We start from the raw sequence: 22,001 nt of genomic DNA on the forward strand, positions 1-22,001 counted from the left end.
GGGAGGGATTGCATTGGGGAGTTATACATGATATAAATGATGAATTGATGGGTGCTGACGAGTTGATGGGTGCAGCACACCAACATGGCATAAGTATACATATGTAACAAACCTGCACGTTATGCACATGTACCCTAGAACTTGAAGTATAATAAAAAAAATAAAAAAAAAATAAAAAAAGAAACATTATTCTTCTGTGGATTCGTAAAAAATAAAAATAAAAAAAAAAAAAAAATAAAGATAGTTGTAAGATTTCCATCCACTTTTGCAACAAATATTTGAGTACCTACCACATGAAATGCAGTATAACATCCACTGTGAAATACATGCAAGTACAGCACTGCCCTTGAGGAACTTGTATTGGCAAGCATCATTATACTATAAGGTATAGAGTAAAGATTATTCTTAATGAGGATTCAGAGGATAAGGAGGCTGTTTCCAAAAAGGGGCTATCTCAGGGGCTTCAGGAAAGCTGGCTTTCAATGAAGACCAGGGTGGCAAGAGGAAGGAAGCAACATGAACCAATGAAGGTTTGCAATAAGCTCTTACAAAAATGGGACTATCTGCCATTCCCAGCTCGATACTCATGTCTTATGATGACTGAACTTTACAATTTCACAGAAAATCTACCCTAGGTACCAAACCTCACTTTTCAGTGTCCTTGTTAAAATCTGAACACAGGAAAAGAAAAATGATTTTTCTTTTAATAAGCACTTCCATCTGCTCAGGCTGTTCTACTATCCCCAATCTGGCTAACTCCCAAAGCATATTACACTCAAAATATCCCATATCCCAATCACTGTTCTTGGTAATAAAAATAGGGAAGTATTGATTTAGAGAAGTGTTTTGAATCAAAGAATTTTACCGTGAAGAAATTTCAGTAATTTTAAAATATGAAAGCTGATAATGAACAATAGAATAAGAAAAATGCAAGATACATTTAATCCAAATCCATAAAGTTATATTGATCGCTTACTGTGTGCAACGTATATTTTTGCAGAATTAAGGTGAATAGTTCCAAACCTGCACCACACTTAAAGACCCTGAGGGTCTACATCAGCAGGCCTCTAGGAGACCAGGAGGTTTTAAAATTGACATAGCCACTAGCTCCAGTGGCCTTGCCATCCAAGGGCTCTAAGGCGCCGTGCAGCCCCGAATCGGTGGCAGATCATCCACAGCCATGGGCAGGAAAGTTTACAAGTAGTGGGCACTCAGTGAAATGACAGGTATGAGCATGGGCCAGAGGGAGGAAAGGACACATCTCACACCCAAGAAGTCAGTGTCAAGGGCATCAGCGGCAGACAGAGCAACACAATGTGGATTAGTCAGAGAGCCATGTTTACTGAATCCCCCAGCAGCAAAGGGCCGCCTCTGGGGAGAAAGTGAGTTGTAAACTGTGATGGGTCCCAGGCTTGGGGCTGGGATTCAGTCACCATTTCATAATCAGGTCAATCATGACACTGACAACTATAGTCATAATCAAAAGAAAGAACTGTCTGCATAGAATGAAGAAGTCCTGTTTCCCACGGGGGTGAGGGCTTCCTTCAGACTGGTCTTGTTGGAATGCAGTAATGATCTCAGCAGGGAAGAGCATGGTAAGAATACTCACCTTTCCAGCAAGCTGTGAAAAGGAGAGAGGGAAAAGTTTGTTATGTTTTTGGAACAAGACTACAAATAGTTCAAAAAACATCATTTTAACAAAGCTGAAAATGTGATTTGAGTCTAACTGCAAATGAGGCTAATTCTTGACAGGAAGCCAAGGTTAAAGTATTGAGGAAGATGTCAACAGAATTTTATTAATTTGTGACCCTTCCTAACCTTTTCCATTTGTAAACCACAGCCAGCAGACTTTAGCAGAATTTTGGTTGAAACTGAAACACTGATCACTCGTCTTAGAAGCAAAAATAGATGAGTCTCTGATTAAACGGCAAGATAGCTGAAATTCAATTTGTTTTGTCTCTCATCTTATAGCCTTCTGAGAGTCATTCAGCAACGCAAGGCTAAAATATGGGTTCTTATTTTCTTCCCTGATGAATATCTTGGGAGCCTTTATTTTCCTGTACAACCATGGGGGGATTTCCAAGTGAATTTTGCCTTTGATAAAAAGCACAGCTCCTCTGTTTGAGTGATCTCTACATCCAGAGGGAGAAAGAAAAAACCCCAGGAGTTTCTCCTGAGCAAAACACCATCTGGTTTCTCTGATTTACTCTGTAAAACTGAGAGGAATCAGGGCAAGTATTGACACATCTTTAAGAAACCACGGGCCTAACAATTTCCATGTTCATTTCACTCTATTCCTAGGAAGCAAATGAGTCACTCCAATATAATAAAAGATATTATTAACACTGGCAACACACCAGCCTTCTGTCTTGCTGTCATGCAGTAGTGGTCCCCTGCCATCTACCCTGTGAGCACCTTTTGTTTGTCTTAACCCCATGGCCACTGGGATGCTAACTGCCATCAGACAGCACACATAACCCACAGACTCCTTTGCATCTGGAGGCTCAAAACAGACCCCTTTTTCCCGAGTACTTCCACTTGTTCACTTCAAACACAGCTCCAAGGCTACAAGCACAGGCTCTAGAAGCAGAAACACCTGCTGGGTTTGAGTCTGGCAAAGCTGGGTGACTTAGGGGAAAATTACTTAAATTCTTTTGAGCAATTTCCTTTAAGTTGATTTTTCCTAAAATTCTTTACTTATGTATCTCCCTCCAAAATGCTAATCACTTGGGCTCTTTTGTTTTATTCTCAACCACCCGCTTTCTCTCTTAATTTTCCCCAGCCTCCTAGATGCCTTCTTTTATTCTCCAAAGAAGGTCTCAGCCTGGCCCTCACCCCTGGGTGTCACAGAGCTGCTACTGGATTGAGGAGCAAATGATGTTAGATGAGAAACCTTGGAAATGTCAGTTATTAAGTGAGGCCATTTAGATCAGCTCTAATGGCCTGTTGCCTGCATCTTTATCTCCAGTCTGCATCCTGGAGTTCCATGTTATCCAATCAGTGCCCTGTGTGGTTATAGAACTTGCCTACTCTTCTCTGACCTCCTGATTTATGGGCTAACTCCTTTTATTCTGTGTTGGAAAACTTCTCTCTTCAAATTCCAAACCCTCCAAGGCTGGTCCTCACCTCCCCAGCCCCTTCCACCTAACTTTGGTCTTCTTTGGGAAGACGTCATTTGATTTTACTGAGAAGACTGGCAACATCTTGAGGAAGGTTGATCCCACATTCGTTTCTCCTACAATGGTTCTTCCCTTTTTCTCTCCCTGTAGTCCCAGTCCCTAGTTCTCATCTCCTCCTGTGTACTGAACAGCCTTTCCCGCTATCTCCTCCCTTTGAATCTCCTCTCCATTGCCTCCTTCCTCTTGCCTCCTTTCAAGCTGCCCACATTTGGCAGGACTCTCACATCTCTGGAATGCCATTTTTCTGTACCTTGGCCCCACTCTTTTTGCCAAGAAACAGAAACCTCTTGAGATTCTGTTTCTGACTCTCTAGTTTTACATTTTGAGAAACCTCATCCATCCATGTGTTTTTAAGGACCACCAGCACTGAATGATTTCAACATCTGAGTCTCCTTCCCTCATCTTTACAAAAGCCCCATTTCAGTGGGGTCGATCGTTTCATGTAGTGTCTACACAACATTCCTCTACCTCCAAAATATGTAAACTCACCATCTTCTCCAACCAATTGATTTCCCTTCACAATTCCTTCTCTGCTTACTCATCCTTCGTGACACACTCAGCTTCTCCTCTGCTAGCCTGACAGTTATTCTAAACCTGCTTTTTTGCTGTTCTTTCCTTGCCACATACTTGCAATGACAACATTTTTATCTAGTCTCCTTCAGTAAAGTCTCTGATTTTCCCCTTTTACATTCTTCTGATTATGATTATTTAAAAACCACAATGGAAACATAATGAAGAAAGATCTCCTAAAATTCCACCTCCTTGAACACAGCAAATCATTGTTTTTCTACTTTTGCTTCTAGTACTTGTTTCTATGTATGTATTTACCTACATGCAAAAATAATGAGGATTCAATTTCATTTTATAATATTTAATGCCTGTATTTTCAAAGTTTGTCTTCATAAAACTATATTTGGTTAATATTTTCTCAGAAGATGATATATTGTAACCTAATTTTCTATAAGTGTAAACAGTCTAAATGTATAATCACTTTGCTTTAGTAAGTAATATTCCACCAATCATATTTACCTATATTTTTTTCTTTCTTTTGCTGTATTTCCTTGGGACAAATTTTCAGAAATGATATCACTGGGCTTTTCTACCTTATTTTTCCTTCTTTAGAACCAAAGACAACCTCTTTATTTCAACTCCTGCTTTATTCCTTTTCTGAAACCATTTTTTGCCACTCTCATCACTTTCCCATAGCTGGATTCAGTTACCCCTATGGAAACATCCTTCATTAACTGAGCAACTAACTGACTAGTCCCAAACCCCCATGATCACCCCTTTAACACCATGCCCTCTCAGTCCTTTTGCTCATAACTGTTATATGAATGTGAGTTAATTCACACACCTTTTGGGTTTTTCTCTAATTTGCCCATATGCATGTTTTCTTTTGATGTCTGCATTGCCCCATGAGTGAAGGCACTTTTACTTATACCCCCTTTCCTCTCTCCTTTAATGTGCAATGTTCTACAGTAAGCACTCCAGGCAAGCTTGTTACAGAGGCTTCCCACCAGTGAACTCAGTCTACTGATCTCACATACTCACACTGCATACAATCCTAAGTGCCTCACCAACCACTGATGGATGCTCTCATTCCATAACAGATACTCACAACTACGTTCCCGCAAAAACCGGATCAGATCACATTGCTGTAAATGTTGAAAAAAGAGAGAGAAAAGAAACATGAGTACAGTGACCTTTGAGTAGCTGTGTTTACTTCCCAGTGAACTTGTTGAGTTTTCTTTCGTGAATAAGGAGATACATACAGAATATACAGGCTGCCCTGCCATGCCTTTAATGCCCTAGGAAAAACAAAAACAGAGCAAGTTAGTGGTATGCCAACTGAAGTCTTTAGTAATAAAACAAGAGAAAACAAAAATCTTTCTTTCTTAAAAGCACAGCTGGTAGAGAGTAGTTAAAATATTCCTGAACCCAGTGGATTAATTGCCATGTATTTTCTCTACTCACACCAAGGGTGTAAATTTTTTGTTTCAGTGTTAGATCAGGTAAGCTAATGTCTACCAAAGTTAACGAAATTATTTTTCTTCAGTGATAAGAAGAAACAAAGGTATTTCTTAAAGATATTTGTACTAAAGATGTAATTCTTAGAGGAAAGCATTTCTCACAAGAATGCTTAAAATTATAAACAGCATACTTTCCAAAGGGCAGTGCAAAGGAGAATAATTTATTGAGAATTCAGAGGAACAGTTATATTACACATCAAGAGTGCAAAACACAGGAAATAAGAAACAGCCTCTACATATGAGAAAGACCGAAAGACAATTACACAGCAAAATACACAGCAAAATAAACATTACATAAAAGAAGAGTTATAGAAGTGTAACTAAATCATTACAACAAGCTCGTAAATGCCAAGAGATTATGGAACAAAGCAAAACAAATAATTTGGTGAGATAAATCAAGGAAGACTTCCTGAAAGCAGTCAGTCTTTCTTGGCAGCTTGAGCTTTTCTCTTTGCTCCTTCTTACTTTCATTAATTAGGATCAGGCTTCTCCTTGGCTGTGATTCTTAATATATTTGCATATATAGGTTCCCTTGGGCAACTAATGAATGCCTGTATGCTCACTTAAAAAAAATGTGATTCATGCTTACACTTGTACAATTTCATTGAGTCCCTCAGAGGTTCAACCAGGGATGTCGGCATAAGAACCTCTGTCCTAAATGACAACTGGGTCACTTCTCCATTGGTCCATCCATCCATTAAACAGTTAAAGGTCTGCTGAATGTCTATGTGGCCTATTGTGGATTGCTGGAGTTAACCAGAACTGTTTTGGCATCCTTAATTGTACCCATTGGGACATACTAACCTTCTAACTCAAATCAGGAAATTATACATCCACAAAAACATGCAGTGTCATTCTTACTTTTACAAGTTATGGCAGACAACAGAAAATAATGCATGACCATTTAAACAGAGAGATAAACAGTTTCTGGCTAATACACAGAGTAGGCAGTCCACATTTTCCAGAGAATCAGAACCATGGAGAGGATTTCCTGAAAGAGCGAGCCCTTGAATAACTTTGAGCAAGTTCTTAAGCAGAGGCTGAGGATCAAGAGCCTGAGGCAAAGAAGCCAAATTCCAGTCCAGACTAGCTGGGCCGAGCACAAGACCAGGAAGATGTGGGTGTCCCCAGATGAGAGCCCCAGAATCTGAGGAGATAAATCCAGAACAGACCAGATCGGCCCAGAGACTACATTCTCACTCACGTGACTAGGAATATTCACGCATTGCTTAATGACAAAAAAGTAAATATTGTATCAGAGTATCCTTAAAGTTAGCTGATTGTCATTCTAACATGGATTCAGTTGTCCACAAAACCATTCGTATTCTTTGTTTTTATAATAAAGACCCAAGTTCAAGAACCTCTTCAAGTAATCAGAAAAAACTCACAATGCACAAAACAAGATAAGCAGCTTATCCATTCCTTACACAATGCTGCCTGGGCCTCCGCCACAAAACACAGGTGCTCGCAATATTTAATTCTCACCTGACTGTGCTTGTTAGGAGAGATAGACATGTAACTAAATCATTACAACAACCTGGGAGACACTAAAATAGAGAGATGGCTATTTCGTCAGTGGGAGATATGCCTGACTCTGCCTGGGAAAGTTTCCAGAGGTGCCATTTTTCTTTAATGGAATCAGAGGAGGAAGTTGAGCTTGTATTTCCAAATCACTCTAAAGTCTAAATTTTGAGGATAGGAAGGCAACAATCGTGGTTTTGGTAAACTCCATCAACCTGGAGTTAATACTGGAGTTAACCAATATTAACTATTTACATTGTACTTTATATATTTTATTTACTAACTATTAATTATTTTGCAATGCAATATTACTTTTTGTAAACCTTACAGTTTACAAAGAGTATTCACATTTGATTATCTGATCCTCACAGCTACCTTTTGAAGTAGTTAGGATAGAATATGTCATCCCCTCATTTTACAAATAAACTGAAGGACCCAGTGACTGGGTCATACAGCTAGTAAAAAGCAGAATCTGGACTTAAATCCCGTGCATTTGACTTTAAATGCTGTGCTCTTTCCATGGAACATACTGGAAACTACTATGTCCTACTTAGTTCTTATGGGTACACTTACTCTCTGTCCAGGAGGGCCTGGGAGTCCTTGAGATCCCTCTTCACCTCTCAAGCCTACAGTGAGCTGCAGATAGGAATATATCAATACATTAGTATCTATCTAATATATCTAACATTGTCTATCTACGGGGACTACTTCAGTTTCTATAAGACTTTCTAATTTTAAAAAAATATTTTAAAAAGACAGCAGCTATTAATTGAAGTCAGGTAAATTGCTTGTGATATAAACAATATATTCTTAATGACTGGTAAACATCCATTTCCCTCCTAGCCTCTTTAATAGTGATATACTTTGTTCTGGCACTGGCTGTGCATTTCAATCTTAACTAGCCATAAATTGGGATTGGTGCTAACAGGAAAAGCAATATACGAGGGCACACAGAGATCTAATAAGAAAACTCACATCTGTAAAAGATCAGATAAGAAAAATGATTCCCTACACACATAAGAGGACACGAGTGGGTTATGTCATTCTCATACCTCAAAGTGATGGATACGAATACTAATGAAATTTATCCAGCCAGATGGAAAGTATCCATTGAGTTGCATCTTTATTCACACTGATGGTGACCACTGATATGGCACTCAAACTTTCAAATGAAAGACTGCTTGTCTCAGCATTTTGCTTCTAAGTAAGTAAGCATAATATTCTACTCTTCACTTTGCTAACTAGAAGATCTCAATAGCCTTCCTCAAAATAGGCCATATGACCTTGTGATGTATAGTGGAATCGTCAGAAACCCTCAGGGACACAGTGGGAAGGACATCTTCCCACCGTCACCTTCATTTCCACTCACAGGGTTAATATGCCAGGATTTAACATGCATCTTAGAAAAGACTGGAAGGCATTGACATTTCTTGGAACAGCAAGTTATCAGTTTGTAAATCTTTAAAATAGTTCTGATTCATTGAACCATAAACTTTTAGAGCTGAATGTGACCTTACATATCACTAAGTTCAGTTCTTATGTTACAGAAATAGAGACCCTGAAAAGATGTGTTGAAGGTCACAGCTAGCAAGTGGCATTTCAGATGCCCTCGGGTTGAATCAATAATCCCACATTTATTATTACAACATAAAAGCCAAAGTCTGCCAAAGGAATATTTATCATTTCTGGAATTATAGGCTACTTACTGCTAGTCCCCTAAATCCTTTGGGTCCAGGTCCCCCAGGAATTCCAGGATCACCAATATCACCCTGAAGATTCAGATATCAAGAGTTAAGATGTTGAAGTATTTGCTATGAAAGAATTTTTAAAACTCTCTGAACCCAAACTTAATTGATACTATGACAATTATATATTGATGAAGGCCAATGCAATATTTAATGTCATCTTTTCCTGTCATTTGGAACCAAGTCATTGGTACACTTATTCTTCAAACTGTTCTTAATTTTCTAATAATATAAATATTTACATCTACATATCAATTCAGTGGTCATCCAGTTACTAAAAATATCCAAAGAAAATGCTTGAAACCCCAGAAAAACATTTGGAGTATTGACTATGTGAAATAATAAATAATGAATTACTTTATAAATTCATAAAACATTTATGAAAAAATTGAAGGTGAAATAATATATTCTGATTTTAAAAAATTTGACTGTTATTTATCAATATGCTTATTTCACATTTATCAATAAGTTGAATTATGCTAATTTTCTCCCTTTATCAGTAAATTGGAAAATTGATCCTGTACAATGAGGACTTTCTTCCTCATGGTTATTTATATTGTCCCTTTTGCACCCTTTTGTACTTAAGAATCTCTTTTGGTAATCAACTCACTAAAAACAGTTTTAAGAGGATTGAACAGTTGACAGTTTTCCTATAGTTTATTTGATTAATTAGATATTCTATTTTTAACTCATATTTTATATTTTAATATAAGCATCACTTATATAGAAGACATTGTTCTGGACATTTTTTTTTTCAAAAGGGAGATCTTTTTACAGAATTCCAGTGTAAAAACAGACCTAACTTGAGCTACTCGGGTTGAGATGAAAGGTATGTCTGTTTCTACAGCATGAAGATGGATTTCAATCTGGCAGGCAATGAAGAATTCTTGAAGATGTTTGAGTAGGAAAGTTGCATAATTTGGCTATGCTTTGGAAAAAATCAAGGGACAGTAGTGTTTGGAATTAACTGAATCAGGGAGAAGATGGAAGTAGGAACCCAATTAGAAGGATATTGTAATCTTTCTCGTGAGAGAAAATAAAGAGCACAATAATGAAGAACAAATAGCAATAACCAAAGCCAAGAGTATTGAATGAAATCAGCAAGGCAGAAAATCAAGAAGAGGAGAGAGTACTGAACTTGAAAGGATACCGGGAGGTAGGCTTTCAAGGCAGAGGCATCAGGCAATGATGGACAGAACAATCTTTTCCAATGTAAAGATTCATAGGGGTTAAATATGGTTCTTTCCTCAGGAAGCCCAAGGAAAACAACTGTCCTGGGTTTCTCCTTATTGCTCCCATTTCATTCAGACCTACAGGTTTATCTCAGTTCTCAAGTAGAAGGTTAAGATCACGGTAATTTCAAAAGGTCATGCATACAATACCTTCTGCCCCACATCTCCAGGGAATCCTCTTGGGCCCTATAATTTTCAGCACAGAACAAAAATACATCAATATATCACTTCTGCAGTATGATCATTTCTTCTTGTATTATTTAGTTTGATTCATCAATTAATAAAAATAATTGCTTTCCATATTTACCTTTATTCCTTTTCGTCCCATCTGACCATAGCCTGGGATGCCAGAATCTCCCTGTGTAAACACACCAATTTATTTCAATTTCTCAAAAGTGGAAATTAATTTTAATCTATACTGGGGAGATTACAGTGTCAAAAGAGAAGCACTGGGACTTTCATGCAGAAGGGGCCTAACTGGTGACCTTGAACCCTGGGAACATTGTGTTGCTGTGTTTTCCTCACTCCCTGATATGTTCCCTGTACTTCTTTGACCAGTTCCATTCTGTAAATATTGCAGGAAGCAGAGGAGTGGTTATTCGGGACTTGTGGAGTCAGTGGCAGTTTCTTGCCTAGAAAATTAGGAGCTGATCCAAACAACACAGGTGAAGAACTCTCTGAAGAAGGATTATAAATAGTCAATAGACATACAGAAAAAATGTTCGTCCTCACTGGTAACAAAAAAATGCAAATTCGACCCTGCAATGAGATAGTATTTTTGTCAATGGTAAAGATGGAAAAAAGTGACAATACCTGTTGTTGTGGATGCCCTAAAACAAACACTCTCCTGAAATAACACATGGATCCACATACTGTTTGAATTTTCCTAAGGGCACTTTATAATGGAGTGCAAAGCCTTTATGAAACATGTACATAGTCTTTGATCCAGCTATGCTACTTTAGAAATCTCTACGTAGAAATTCATTATGGTTTTGTCCAAAATATTAGTTAGGTACATGAATGTTCATTGTTGTGCTATTTATCACAGTGGAAAACTGAAAGCAAGCTAAATAACCATTAACAAGATATTGGTCAAATAAATGAATGTACATGCATTTAGTAGAATATTTTGAAGCCACTAAAAGTGATGTTGAGGGAAAAATATAATGACATGAAAATATGCTCACAATACGTTGTTTAGAGTGATTTTTTAAAATTTCCAGGATAATGATAAATAGATCAAAATGATGGATTATAAGTAATTTTTCTTTCTTTCCTATCTTTTATTCTGGGTAAATTTTCTTTCCTTCTCTCTCTTCCCTTCCCCTCGTTCCTTCCTCTCTTTCTTCCTTCCTTCTTTCTTCCTTTACTTTTAGATTCATGTTTTCAAATTAGATCACATAAAAGATAATTTTAAGACTTGCTGGACCATTCTACAAGCATTTAATTTTATGGATAGAAAATGCAATGAAGGAAGATTGAAAGCCTTTATGGAGGCAATGGATTGTGGGTGTAGCCATAAGTCAGAAACTTGCTGTGCCCTAATCATTTGTTCTCCTGTAAGCCTCTGGCTCCTTATGTTTATTTGCCATATTTTTTCTTTTTTTGCAATTTTCAAATATACGTTATATTGTTATTAACTGTGGTCACCATGATACACATTACATCTCCTGAACTTATTCCTTCTTTCTAATTGAAATTTTATGTACTTTGACCAACATCTCCCCAGTTACCACCTCTGGTAACTACCATTTTAATTCTCTGTTTCTATGATTTTGACTTTTTTTACGTTTCACCTATAAGTGAGATCTTGTCGTATTTAACTTTCCATGCCTGGTTTATTTCATTTCACATAATGTCCTCTGGATCCATCCATGTTGTCACAAATGACCAGATTTTCTTCTTTTTAAAGGCTGAATAATATTCCATTATGCGTACATACCACATTTTCTTTATCCATTCATCCATTGATGGATACTTAGGTTGAGTCCACATTTTCTTGGCTATTGTGAATAATGTTTGTGCTTGGTAAATTTTCTATGATAAACATTAATTTTTTAAAAATGAAATAACTGTTCCTATACTGGCTGCTCCATGAGCTGAGATCTTGTTACAGCCAAAGCCATTAGGACAGAGTGCAGGCCTAAAAATGCGATGCCCCATTTCATAGCCCTATTCCTCTATCTCTCATTGTCACCCCAGACTTTTGCAAGAAGGGAGGAGAAACGGGCGGTGTTGTTTTTCAAAGGATATGCATCTATGTGGCCATGCTGGTTGTTAAGGTATTGAAATGCCCTGTTCTAACTCACCCATTATCCTCTCTGCCTACCCCCCTTCTCCTGCTTGCTGTTTTCCTTCATGTTGACAGACTATCTATGGAATGAGAGCTTTAGCGGGTGGGAGAAATGTTCGCACACCTTCCTGGATGCTGAGATACCTTCCATGCCCTCCACACTTGGGCTGATGGTGTCAACCCCTTCTCTTTACCTTGGAATTGAATACTCAGATCTGGGGAGGGGAGGGACTTAAAAACTTCATACCTGTCTTCCTCGCTGCCCAGTTTGCCCCACTGGCCCTGGATCTCCAAGAAGTCCAGGCTCTCCCTAGTAAGTGGGGCAAGAAGAGCTTCAGATCAGTAAAATCAAACCTGGTTCCTACCATCAAACCTGGTTCTGTCCACTCAATGAGGAGACTCAAAGTTCTCAGTGAGGGGTCAGTCCTCACTAAGGGGATGAGAGTAGGGCACAAATTATAGTTTTTCCATAGCTAGCAGAAGATGCCTAGCACAGCCCAGAGCTGGACTGATGTGCTACTTTTCCAGAGTTATAAAAGGACTGAAGGAAAAGGCAAAGAGTAGAAAATTGACTCCAGGGAAAGTTGACTCATTTGCTGACGTATTTGCCTATCCAACAATTACTTATTGAACTGCAAAATAAACACATTAGGGGTGGTCCTGCCCTCACCTGGCTGGAAAGAGAAATAATTAGACAGGCAATTATAATATTGTGAGATAAGGTTCAGGGTGCTATGGGAACAAACAGAAGGGGAGTCTAAGTCAGATTTGGTGGGCCTGAGGAGGCTGCCAAAAGGCAAGGAGCAGAGAAGCTGAGGACTGAAGGATGAGTTGTATGTCAGGGGACTGGGCAAGGAAGGGGTGAGAGTGATCCAGGAAGAGGGAAGGCATTAGTGAGAGGCCTGAGGCAGGCACAAAGGAGGGAGGTAAGCAGTGAAACCTTAGAATGAAATGGGGCAAATAGCAAAGGGTCGTGTAAATGACTCCCTACCTTATTGACAAAAAATTGCATATGTTTAAGGTGTACAACATGATTTGATATACATATATGTTGTAAAATGATTGCCACAGTTAAGTTAGGTAATGTGTCTATTGCCTTATCTTGTTACCACTTTTCCTTTTTTATTTTTGCTTTATGTTGAGAGCATTTAAGATCTACTCTCTTAGCAAAATTTCGAGTATACGATACTGTATTGTTAACCAGAGTCACCATGTTATACATTAGCTCCCCAGAATTTATTTATGTTGTAACTACCTTAAAGTTTGAATATTTTCGTGGAGGCCATGGGGAAGCCAAGACCCATGATACAATTTGCTGGGCTCAGTGTAAAAGGAAAACTCAGGCCCCTTGCTTAAAAAATGAGATTCAAGACCATGACAGCAGGGCATTAAACTCAGCAGGGGGTTCTTCTCCGCAAGGCCACCTGTGTGGCTGCACAGGTCACAGGACCCTGGAGAGGGGGCCATTGAAAGGTTTGAAACAGGGAGTCAGATTCTGATGAGGTCAATAGTTTGCTCTCTGACAGTCCCCAACAGAGCCACCTCAGAGACAGTTGTGGTTTGAGAATCGCATGCACTAATGGATTTTAGTTCTGACACCACCTATCCTCCACTCAACTCAGCAACCATGTGCATTCTTGAATTCAGGAGATCAGGGAGTGAAAGAGATCTTTTAGAGTTGTTTCTGATGGGTGAGATCACTCTCTTTTAGGGAAACAGCAGCTTCATGGAGAGGTCAGCAGTTAGACACTCTTTGCTCAATGGAAGGAAGAGAACATATTAGCAGAATGCTGGTGACTTGCTGATGGTGCTTGGATTCAATCACGTGAGGAATTAACATGAAAATCAGGAAGCAAATTGAGGTACTTTTGTATTTGAAATCCATAACAAATAACATTTACTTTTTTCAAGAAGGAGTTCATGTCCTCTGCAGGGACACTGATGAAGCTGGAAGCCATCATTCTCAGCAAACAAACACAGGAACAGAACAAACACTGCATGTTCTCACTCATAAGTGGGAGTTCAACAATGGGAACACATAGACACAGGGAGGGGAACATCACACACTAGGGTCTGTCAGGGTGTGGGGGGCAAGGGGAGGGAGAGCATTAGGACAAATACCTAATGCATACGGGGCTTAAAACCTAGATGACGGGTTAATGGGGGCAGCAAATCACCATGGCACATGTATACCTATGTAACAAACCTGCCTGTTCTGCACATGTATCCCAGAACTTAAAGTATAATTTAAAAAAAGAAAATATCACATTATACCTCATAAATATATGAAATTATTATCCATTAAATATAAAATATGTTTTTTAAAAGAACTAAAAAACAGAAATAATATTTACTTTTTTCCCCAAAAGTCCAGGTCTTCCAGTGCTCCCTTTGGCTCCCATTGGCCCAGGAGAACCCTGAAAACATATTAGAGACTAAAAGTTGGCACCATAGTAATTCTTAGAAAGTCCATTAGAAACATTTCACTTTCCTTCATGGTATTCCCGACAACTCCTTGATGCAGCCTTAACAAAAGATCCAGCCACTCAGAAGGAGAGAGGCAGATGGCAGGGCTGAACCAGATGACTCAGGTTCCAGTCCTAGTTAGAGACCACATGTTTTCATCCGCAGGGACATCACTAGTCCAAATGGGGCTTAGTGAGAAAAAGAAAAGGCACCCTTGAGTCAACAATGCTATTTCCAAATGTGGGAAAATTGTCATAATGCACTGATTTTTTTAGAACGAGACACTTTGCTGCCACCTTTGTGCACGTACCACATGCGTATCCATAACGGCATGTGGGATATGTTTCAGCTTTCCAATAAAAAAATGGGCAGAAGTGTCTTTCACACACATATTATCCGAAAGATAACTGACCACACATGCTAGGAATATAGAAATATGGGTATCCCTTGCCTTGTGAACTCTCGCTGTCTGAACAGAACTGAATAGATTTAGAACATTTTTCCTAAGAATCCTTCACCATCCAAAACTATTATTTCTCAGGAAAAAAAAAACAGATTCAGATAATGAATTCAAGAGGTGAATGTAGGAATCAAGTAGTTTTGAGCAGCGAGGGATCTTTGTACAGTCAATTTTAGATATCTGTAGTCAAGGGAGATATATGTGCATGGCACGTATAAATTTTAAAAGTTAGAAAAAGCAGAACAATGTATCAGTTTTTGGAGGAAATGTTATGATTGGGCAATATTTGTATTCTTCCAAATGCTTTCTTTAGGCTGATGAAATGGATCTGTGCTTTCAGAGTAAAACCCCAGTGAAGGAGAAAGAGGAGTGCTTTAGCTATGTATGAGGAATCTGAGCTGCACTAAAATTTTGCCCCAGATAATCCAGAAATGAAATAATGTATATGTAAATAATACAAAAAAAATTATATGTGAAGATTGTTTTGCAGTAAGAGGAAAATAACTGTTAAGAATCATTGAGCCTAATGTCTCTGTCACTCACCTGAGGTCCTTTGTGCCCCTGGCTTCCTTTTTCTCCTTTCCTGCCAGGATTTCCCTGTGACCCCTTTAGTGGTAATAAAGGAAACATAATGCAATGATGTCAATGAAAGCTTACTTCTCAGTGTTTCTTTTGAAATACCCTGCAGAAAAGCAATGATCCAACCCTTCCCGCAGCCTTTTAACCCTGAGATGAAGCATGTATTAAGAGTAATTGAGGACAGGCCCAGTGGACTCAGTGGTCCAGATCTTTTTAAGGAATTCCCTGCCTGGATATAAGACCTTCATCCCTCTCCTACAGAGGAAATAAAAATAGGCCAAAGCAGGAAATGAAACCTATAAGAAAAGGAAGTAAGATGCAAACAACAGTCAGATGAATTCCTTTAAAGGGACGGGTTACCTGAGCCAAAGCCCTTATCGATGTGTAAAATAGAGAGTAAAGTTGTTTCAAGTTAGCACAAAAGGGCATCTTAGCAGCAGACCCTGATCAGAGGAATCAAAGTCTATTTTTCTACCATATTTGCCATCAAACACATGGTTCTCACGTGGTTCTCTCATATAGGAGCAAAAACGTTTCTTCCTATTGAAGTACCAGCTGTGAAACGGCCCTGGGCTGCCCAGGAGCCACCAGGTGAGCCTTGATTCACTGTCTCAATGTCAAAGGGACGCTTGGATGTCTGAGGTATCTGAAGTAACTGTCATTCCCACCCCCATATCCACTCCAAAGCCTGGGAATGGATCTAGGCTGGTCCCATCCCTACCTAATCTAGAGAAACTGCTAGCTCATGGTTTGGTTCAGGGACCCCAGAACCACTCGAGAGAATCCCAAATTCCAGTTTGGTCCTAATATCTGAACTTTCTAGAAAAAAAAAAATGAATTCCTGGGAAGACCTTAGAATAGGCACAGCTACACAGGCCCTTCCATACAAGTCCAGGCTTAAGTTGGGCTTCATGTAAAGTGGGCTTCATAAGACGACTAAACAACCACGTGTTACAAAGCTACTCTCCAGAATGACCACAGCTTCCCTTTCTGGCATGGAGGGAAGCAAGACTATGATGCTCTGACTTCCGATGCTCATATTACTAATGATATGACCATGAAAGATGCAAATGGCTCACAGAAAGCCCTATCAGTCATATTCCAGAAATACTGATACCCCTGTAGGGTTAGCTTTAGGCAAGTCAAGTAGCAGTTTCCAACTTCCAACTAATTTTCCTTTGTAAGAGCCTGTGTATGCAGGACTCCAGCTACGGAAAACCAATTTGTTGATCCTGGTGTTAATTACTAATGTAATATGAAGGTATTAATCATTCATTATTACTAATATGAAGACACAATACCAGGTGAGCACAACAGCACATCTTTCCTCTACAAAGGCTTATTAGTGACCTGCAAATAATGAATCAAATTTGATGGAACAAAATCATCCCCCACCCCATGATGGGGAATGCAAAATAGGGCAGGGGGCAGATTCTCAGTTATTTATTTTTATACAGAAATACCTGCCTTCTTCCCATCAGAATAACTTTATAGCATTTATCAATATTTACAAAATATTCCAACACACCTGTGGGCCTTGTAATCCTTCAGCTCCCAATGTGCCTGTAGGTCCAGGATTTCCTGGTTCTCCCTGATGAACAAGAATTTCCAGTGTCAAGATTTTCTACACATTGTTTCCGTATAGATTTTCTACACATTGTTTCCGTATAGATTTTCTCTTTATAGTATGTACATCAGAAATAGGTACTATTTTGTCTGACTCATGGCTCACCCTCTACTTGGCCTAGGATTTGACTGTTCTAGACTGTCTAATAAATGAACATAAACTTGTTTCTTATTCCAATAAGGAATTTTTCCCTCTTGAAACTGATTCCCAAAGCACATGAAGAGCAGTCAAACGCACAATATTTGGAATTGCACAGGTTCTGCCTGTCTACCAGGTATCTATCAGGCAGGCTTTTCCTTAGGACTGTTCTGTTCCTGGGAGCTGCAGTGATCATTGGGTCAGTGGGGATAATGTCCAGTACTGGGCACTTCCTCTACCCTTGTCAAATGCTTACTGATTTGATTCCCAGCACCACCTACATGGGAGAAACGTCCTTGGTCCCATCAACCACAGAGAACAGGAAGTAAAGGTTACATACTGAGACACCTTGGAGTCCCCTTCGACCTTCTCTTCCCTGGGACAGAAAAGGCAAAATGTTAGTATGTGGATCTCTGAATGGAGGGGTTCCAGCCTCTTTCATTCTCTGATTGACATAAGTAATGAGCAGCTCATAGAAACAGTTTCCCTGAGGTGTTTTCCATAGACAACCTTTCACACTGGGCACTTAATTACAGACTAACATTTGGAGGATTGATTGCAAACCAATCTAAAAGTCATTACAGACCCAGTTCCAGTCTGACAGCCTCTAACAATTATCCAGGAGGCTGTTTAGAGAATCAAATCATCCTGAAGATCCTGTCTTCTATATTTCCATCTCCAGCAAATTCCAAAAAGAACTGTCTGCTAATCAGAGCTTTCCCATGGGAGAAGAGCTGTGGCACATCCCTTTCTCTCTGTCCTGGGCCCGTGATTGTATCTTGGGAGAAGGTAAAAAATTTCTAGATTTAGTGTCCCATATGGGCCCGCTGGGGCTAGTCTCTATAGAATTCTACAAGAAATAAATGGCTGATGGGGTCTGCTCAACTATGGTGATCCAAATGTCCAAATGGCTACCACTAGGTTCAACAGAGGACAAAAAAGCCTGGCTGATCCCTGAAGCCCAAATCTCTGTCTGCGCCTATCCAGAAGCAAGTTCACGTTGCCAGCTCAGGCCCTCTACCTAGTGGATATTACACAGTCTCCTTTCCAGAGGGTAGCCAAATGGGAAAAGGATTCAGTCCCCAGATCCTAACTTCCTTATCCCTAAACAGCAAGAATAAGATTTGCACCCTCATATCACCCCCTCAACCCCTGTCCTTGCCTCTTTGAGAGAGCCGTGGAACATCCTGACCACCAATTCACTTAGTGTTGTGATAAACAACTATGATTACTTTAGGTACAAAGCAAGTATTTTTTTAAAAATTCTATTTCTTCCTTCATTTATTCAGAAAGGTAGCCATGGAAATTATTTCAGAACTGCTGTTTTCTTTCAACTGCCCACCTTCTGAAGGTCCTTAGACTAAACTACCAGATCAAGTGTCAGCTCCACTAGGTTGGCTAGTGCTTACAGTGATTCCACTGAGGTTCTGCCCCTTGATTCAAGGGACTTTTTGCTTTTAAGATGCAAATCCTCTTCGAAAGAAGTTACCCATTGAAACTTTTCAGCTGTTTGTACCCAGAATCAATCTCCAAAGCTCTTGACATAAAAAAGCAGAGAAGAAACAGTAAACAAAGATTGAGGCTACGGTTCCCATGACATCACAATTCTGTCTTCATTAAAAAGCAAGGATAAAATAATGTGTATTCTGTGTAACAGACTGTATGCAGAATGGTTATAGATATGTCCTTAAAAGTCAGGCGGACTTGAGCTCAGTTTTGTTCTTTAAAGCCTGTATGGCAAAGGGAAATTGCCCAATAAACCTCACCCAGTGTGGTTAACAGCCCAGACTCTGGAGGGAGGCAGATTGAATTCAAATCCCAGCTGTGCCACTTACTAGCTCTTGTGACTTTGGGCAAGCTGCCCAAGGTTTCTTGATTTTTTTCTTCTGTAAAAAATGGATATAATAATAGTATCTACCTCACAGGTATGTTATGAGGATTAAATGAATTAATATTTGAATGTGATCTGAACAAGACCTGGCGCAAAATAGATGCTATAGAAGTATTCTTTGTGGATGGCAGGCAAAAAGCATAGGGCCTGGAATGTGGATTCCAGTGTGGTTTTCAGTGTGTGGATCCACTGTTTTGGCAACAACAGGTAAAACAATTAATTTACATAAGTTGAAATTCTGTCACATAGAAGGCAATGTCTTGGATTGGCTTATGTTGTTTAAAATTTATCATCCACTTAAGATGCTCCCACCCTCACAGAGAATTCTATTCTGCATCGGAAAGTTGGGGGAGAGGGGAGAAAACCTGATGTTGTTTTATATCAGTGTTACCTTGTTTAATTCAGGAGAAAAGAAATTACAAAGGAGGAGGGCAGCAGGGAAATGGGTAGAAGATGAGGAGGGAGCCGAGAGCCTCATGTTCTTAGAATGACTTAAAAGTAATTGGCTGGTTTGTCCATGATTTATTGCCTACACCACTCCTGGCATCTCTTTTTTTAAAGTACCTGATTGATGTGTCAGTTATAAAGCTATTTTAAACTAAAAGTATTTCCTCTTAAACCAACAAAAATATACACTTATCTTTAAAATTTATAGCATTTAGCTCATCTTGCTGCTCTACTGCTTCCTCTTATTACATTTTAATTCTCTCGTGTGAAGAAAACGGCAAAGTCCCAAAGATTTTACCAGAAGCTCTGGGAAGCCTAACCCCTTCCAACTCCAGCTCTTCTCCTTCAAGAACTGTGGTTCAAGATAAACAAAGGCAAGTGGTATAAAAACATATTTCTTCACCATCTATCCCAGAGAGAAGGGCAATCAGCCACAGCCTTCAAAATAATGAGAAGATTCCAAATTTGTACTAGAAAAGAAATCCAAGCATTTTCAATTCCTTCTTGAACAAAACTCAGAGCCAAATCTAGGACTTTGTCCATTATTCTCTTTTAATGATGTCCATGCTGAGTGCATGAGAGAGGAGTTTTTAATACATTATAAACATCACTTCTAGCTTCAGCAGTCCACAGAACGAAAGGCTATTTCTTGGTTGTTCCTTTTAAAAAGATAGAGAAGTTGAATATCTCTGTTTTTTTGCTGTGACAGGCTTGATATAACATGGGATGCTGTAAAGTTATGACAGCACCTCAAGGTTGCCACTTGACCCTGATTGCCAGTGCTTTGGTCCATTCAGGAAGAATTTATTCATGAGTCCTCTTTCTCATTGGCAACATGTAAAGAGAAAGTATATTTACCTAGTTCATAATATCCTTATGTAAGCTACCAAAGGAGAGCTTTTGTGTTAAAATCATTGGCTCTCTTCAAAGACATCCCAAAATGCCTGGAAGGTGGAAAGGGAAAGGCCGACTATATTTCAGTGGTTCTCAACCAGGGGTGATTTTACCTCTCAAGTCCACCACTATTATACCCACCACAGATATCTGACAATATTTACAGACATTTTTGAATGTCACCAGTGGGCAGTGGGGAGGGGTGGTGCTGCTGATACTAGTGGGTAGAGACCAGGGATGCTGCAAAACATCTGGCAATGCATAGCATAGCCATTCACAAGAAATAATTATCTGGCCCCAAATTTCAGTAGTGTCAAGAGGGAGAAGCCCTGAAAAATATTTCAGCCCTGAATCAGTCAACTCTGTGCAACAAATATTCTGAATGCCTCTGTCATCTTCCAGTGGTAAAGAGGGGAAATAAATGTCCACAGAAATACTTACCCTGCTTCCTGTGGAACTAGGACTGCCTTGCACCCCTTTCTGTCCAGCTCTACCCTAAAAATATAATAATTCCCTCAAGATCAAAAGGCAAAAATTCTGAATAAATCATAAAGGCATCAGCATCAAAACCTCAAGCACTATTAAAATGGCAGAATAAACATGTCATACTGTGATCATTCTGCATATTAACAGTCAGTTATACACATCCTTTAAAGAAGAAAAAAGCATAGCAATATGCACTGCTACTACATTTTCCCAAATAATATCACTTGTCAGAAACTTCATAATTTTGCTCATAAAAGTGTACCCTACTACAAATATGCATACCAAAAAAAAAAGGTCTTTTAAATGTGGTCTTAAGAGCATTTGTTCAATTACAGAAAGGTTACATATCTTACTAAATTTACTTGGATCAATAACAGAATTAATCAACTCATAGATAAAATAGATCAAATTACTTGTCTGCCTTGTTCTCCTTTGGAGCCCTCTTGTCCTTTGATGTTACTGTTTTGTCCTGGATTACCCTAGAGAAAGATTTTTAAAAGCAGTTTAGAATCCAGAAATACCAGCTTTTTCTCCAAAATGGTATGATGTTCAAGTACTAAGCTAATTTGGGTCAAGGTATGAGGTGTGAGAAAATTTTTCACATTTGAAACTCGCAGGATTTTGGGAAAAAAATGAAAGCAGTACTTCCTCAAATTTGAAGAAGATTTGGCAATAAATAAAGAATTAAAAGAGTGCTTGCTACATTGAGATTTTCCCTTTTCTATGATGGCAGCTTCACTGGTGCACTGGTTCAAACATTCTTAGGCTATTCCCTCAAAGGTGTAAAAAGATTCCCCTGTAACTGAGTCTGCAAATAATGAATCTGTAGGTCTGCAAGATTAGAAGTCCAATAAATAAAGCTATGGAAATGTTCTCCCAAAGGAAGCAGAAAGTCTCAACGTACCATAAGGACTCAGAAGATGGCCCTAACCCAGATAAGACACAAACAGACTTTTCCCAAAGCCTCAGCCAACACCTATCATCCCTACTCCTAAGACAAGCATGTGCCTACA

At 39.1% G+C, this 22,001-nt stretch overlaps 1 protein-coding gene across 2 annotated transcripts in view; it reads right to left on the reverse strand.

The window, feature by feature from the left end:
* The window catches only part of LOC108522239 (collagen alpha-5(VI) chain), a 107,662-nt gene that overhangs the window by 50,325 nt on the left and 35,336 nt on the right, over positions 1 to 22,001 (reverse strand). For both annotated transcript variants that reach the window (XM_017862307.1, XM_017862308.1), the window contains exons 18-31: positions 21,402 to 21,467; positions 20,944 to 20,997; positions 17,611 to 17,646; positions 17,034 to 17,096; positions 15,470 to 15,532; positions 14,355 to 14,417; positions 12,248 to 12,310; positions 10,015 to 10,065; positions 9,858 to 9,893; positions 8,437 to 8,499; positions 7,304 to 7,366; positions 4,952 to 4,987; positions 4,798 to 4,834; positions 1,610 to 1,621 (exon numbers count right to left, since the gene is read on the reverse strand). In XM_017862307.1, the coding sequence (XP_017717796.1) occupies positions 1,610 to 1,621; positions 4,798 to 4,834; positions 4,952 to 4,987; positions 7,304 to 7,366; positions 8,437 to 8,499; positions 9,858 to 9,893; positions 10,015 to 10,065; positions 12,248 to 12,310; positions 14,355 to 14,417; positions 15,470 to 15,532; positions 17,034 to 17,096; positions 17,611 to 17,646; positions 20,944 to 20,997; positions 21,402 to 21,467 (706 nt within the window). The remainder of the gene's footprint in view (positions 1 to 1,609; positions 1,622 to 4,797; positions 4,835 to 4,951; positions 4,988 to 7,303; positions 7,367 to 8,436; positions 8,500 to 9,857; positions 9,894 to 10,014; positions 10,066 to 12,247; positions 12,311 to 14,354; positions 14,418 to 15,469; positions 15,533 to 17,033; positions 17,097 to 17,610; positions 17,647 to 20,943; positions 20,998 to 21,401; positions 21,468 to 22,001) is intronic.

This window comes from Rhinopithecus bieti, unplaced genomic scaffold, assembly GCF_001698545.2.
Source record: "Rhinopithecus bieti isolate Rb0 unplaced genomic scaffold, ASM169854v2 scaffold_62793, whole genome shotgun sequence".
Classification (NCBI taxonomy): domain Eukaryota; kingdom Metazoa; phylum Chordata; class Mammalia; order Primates; family Cercopithecidae; genus Rhinopithecus; species Rhinopithecus bieti.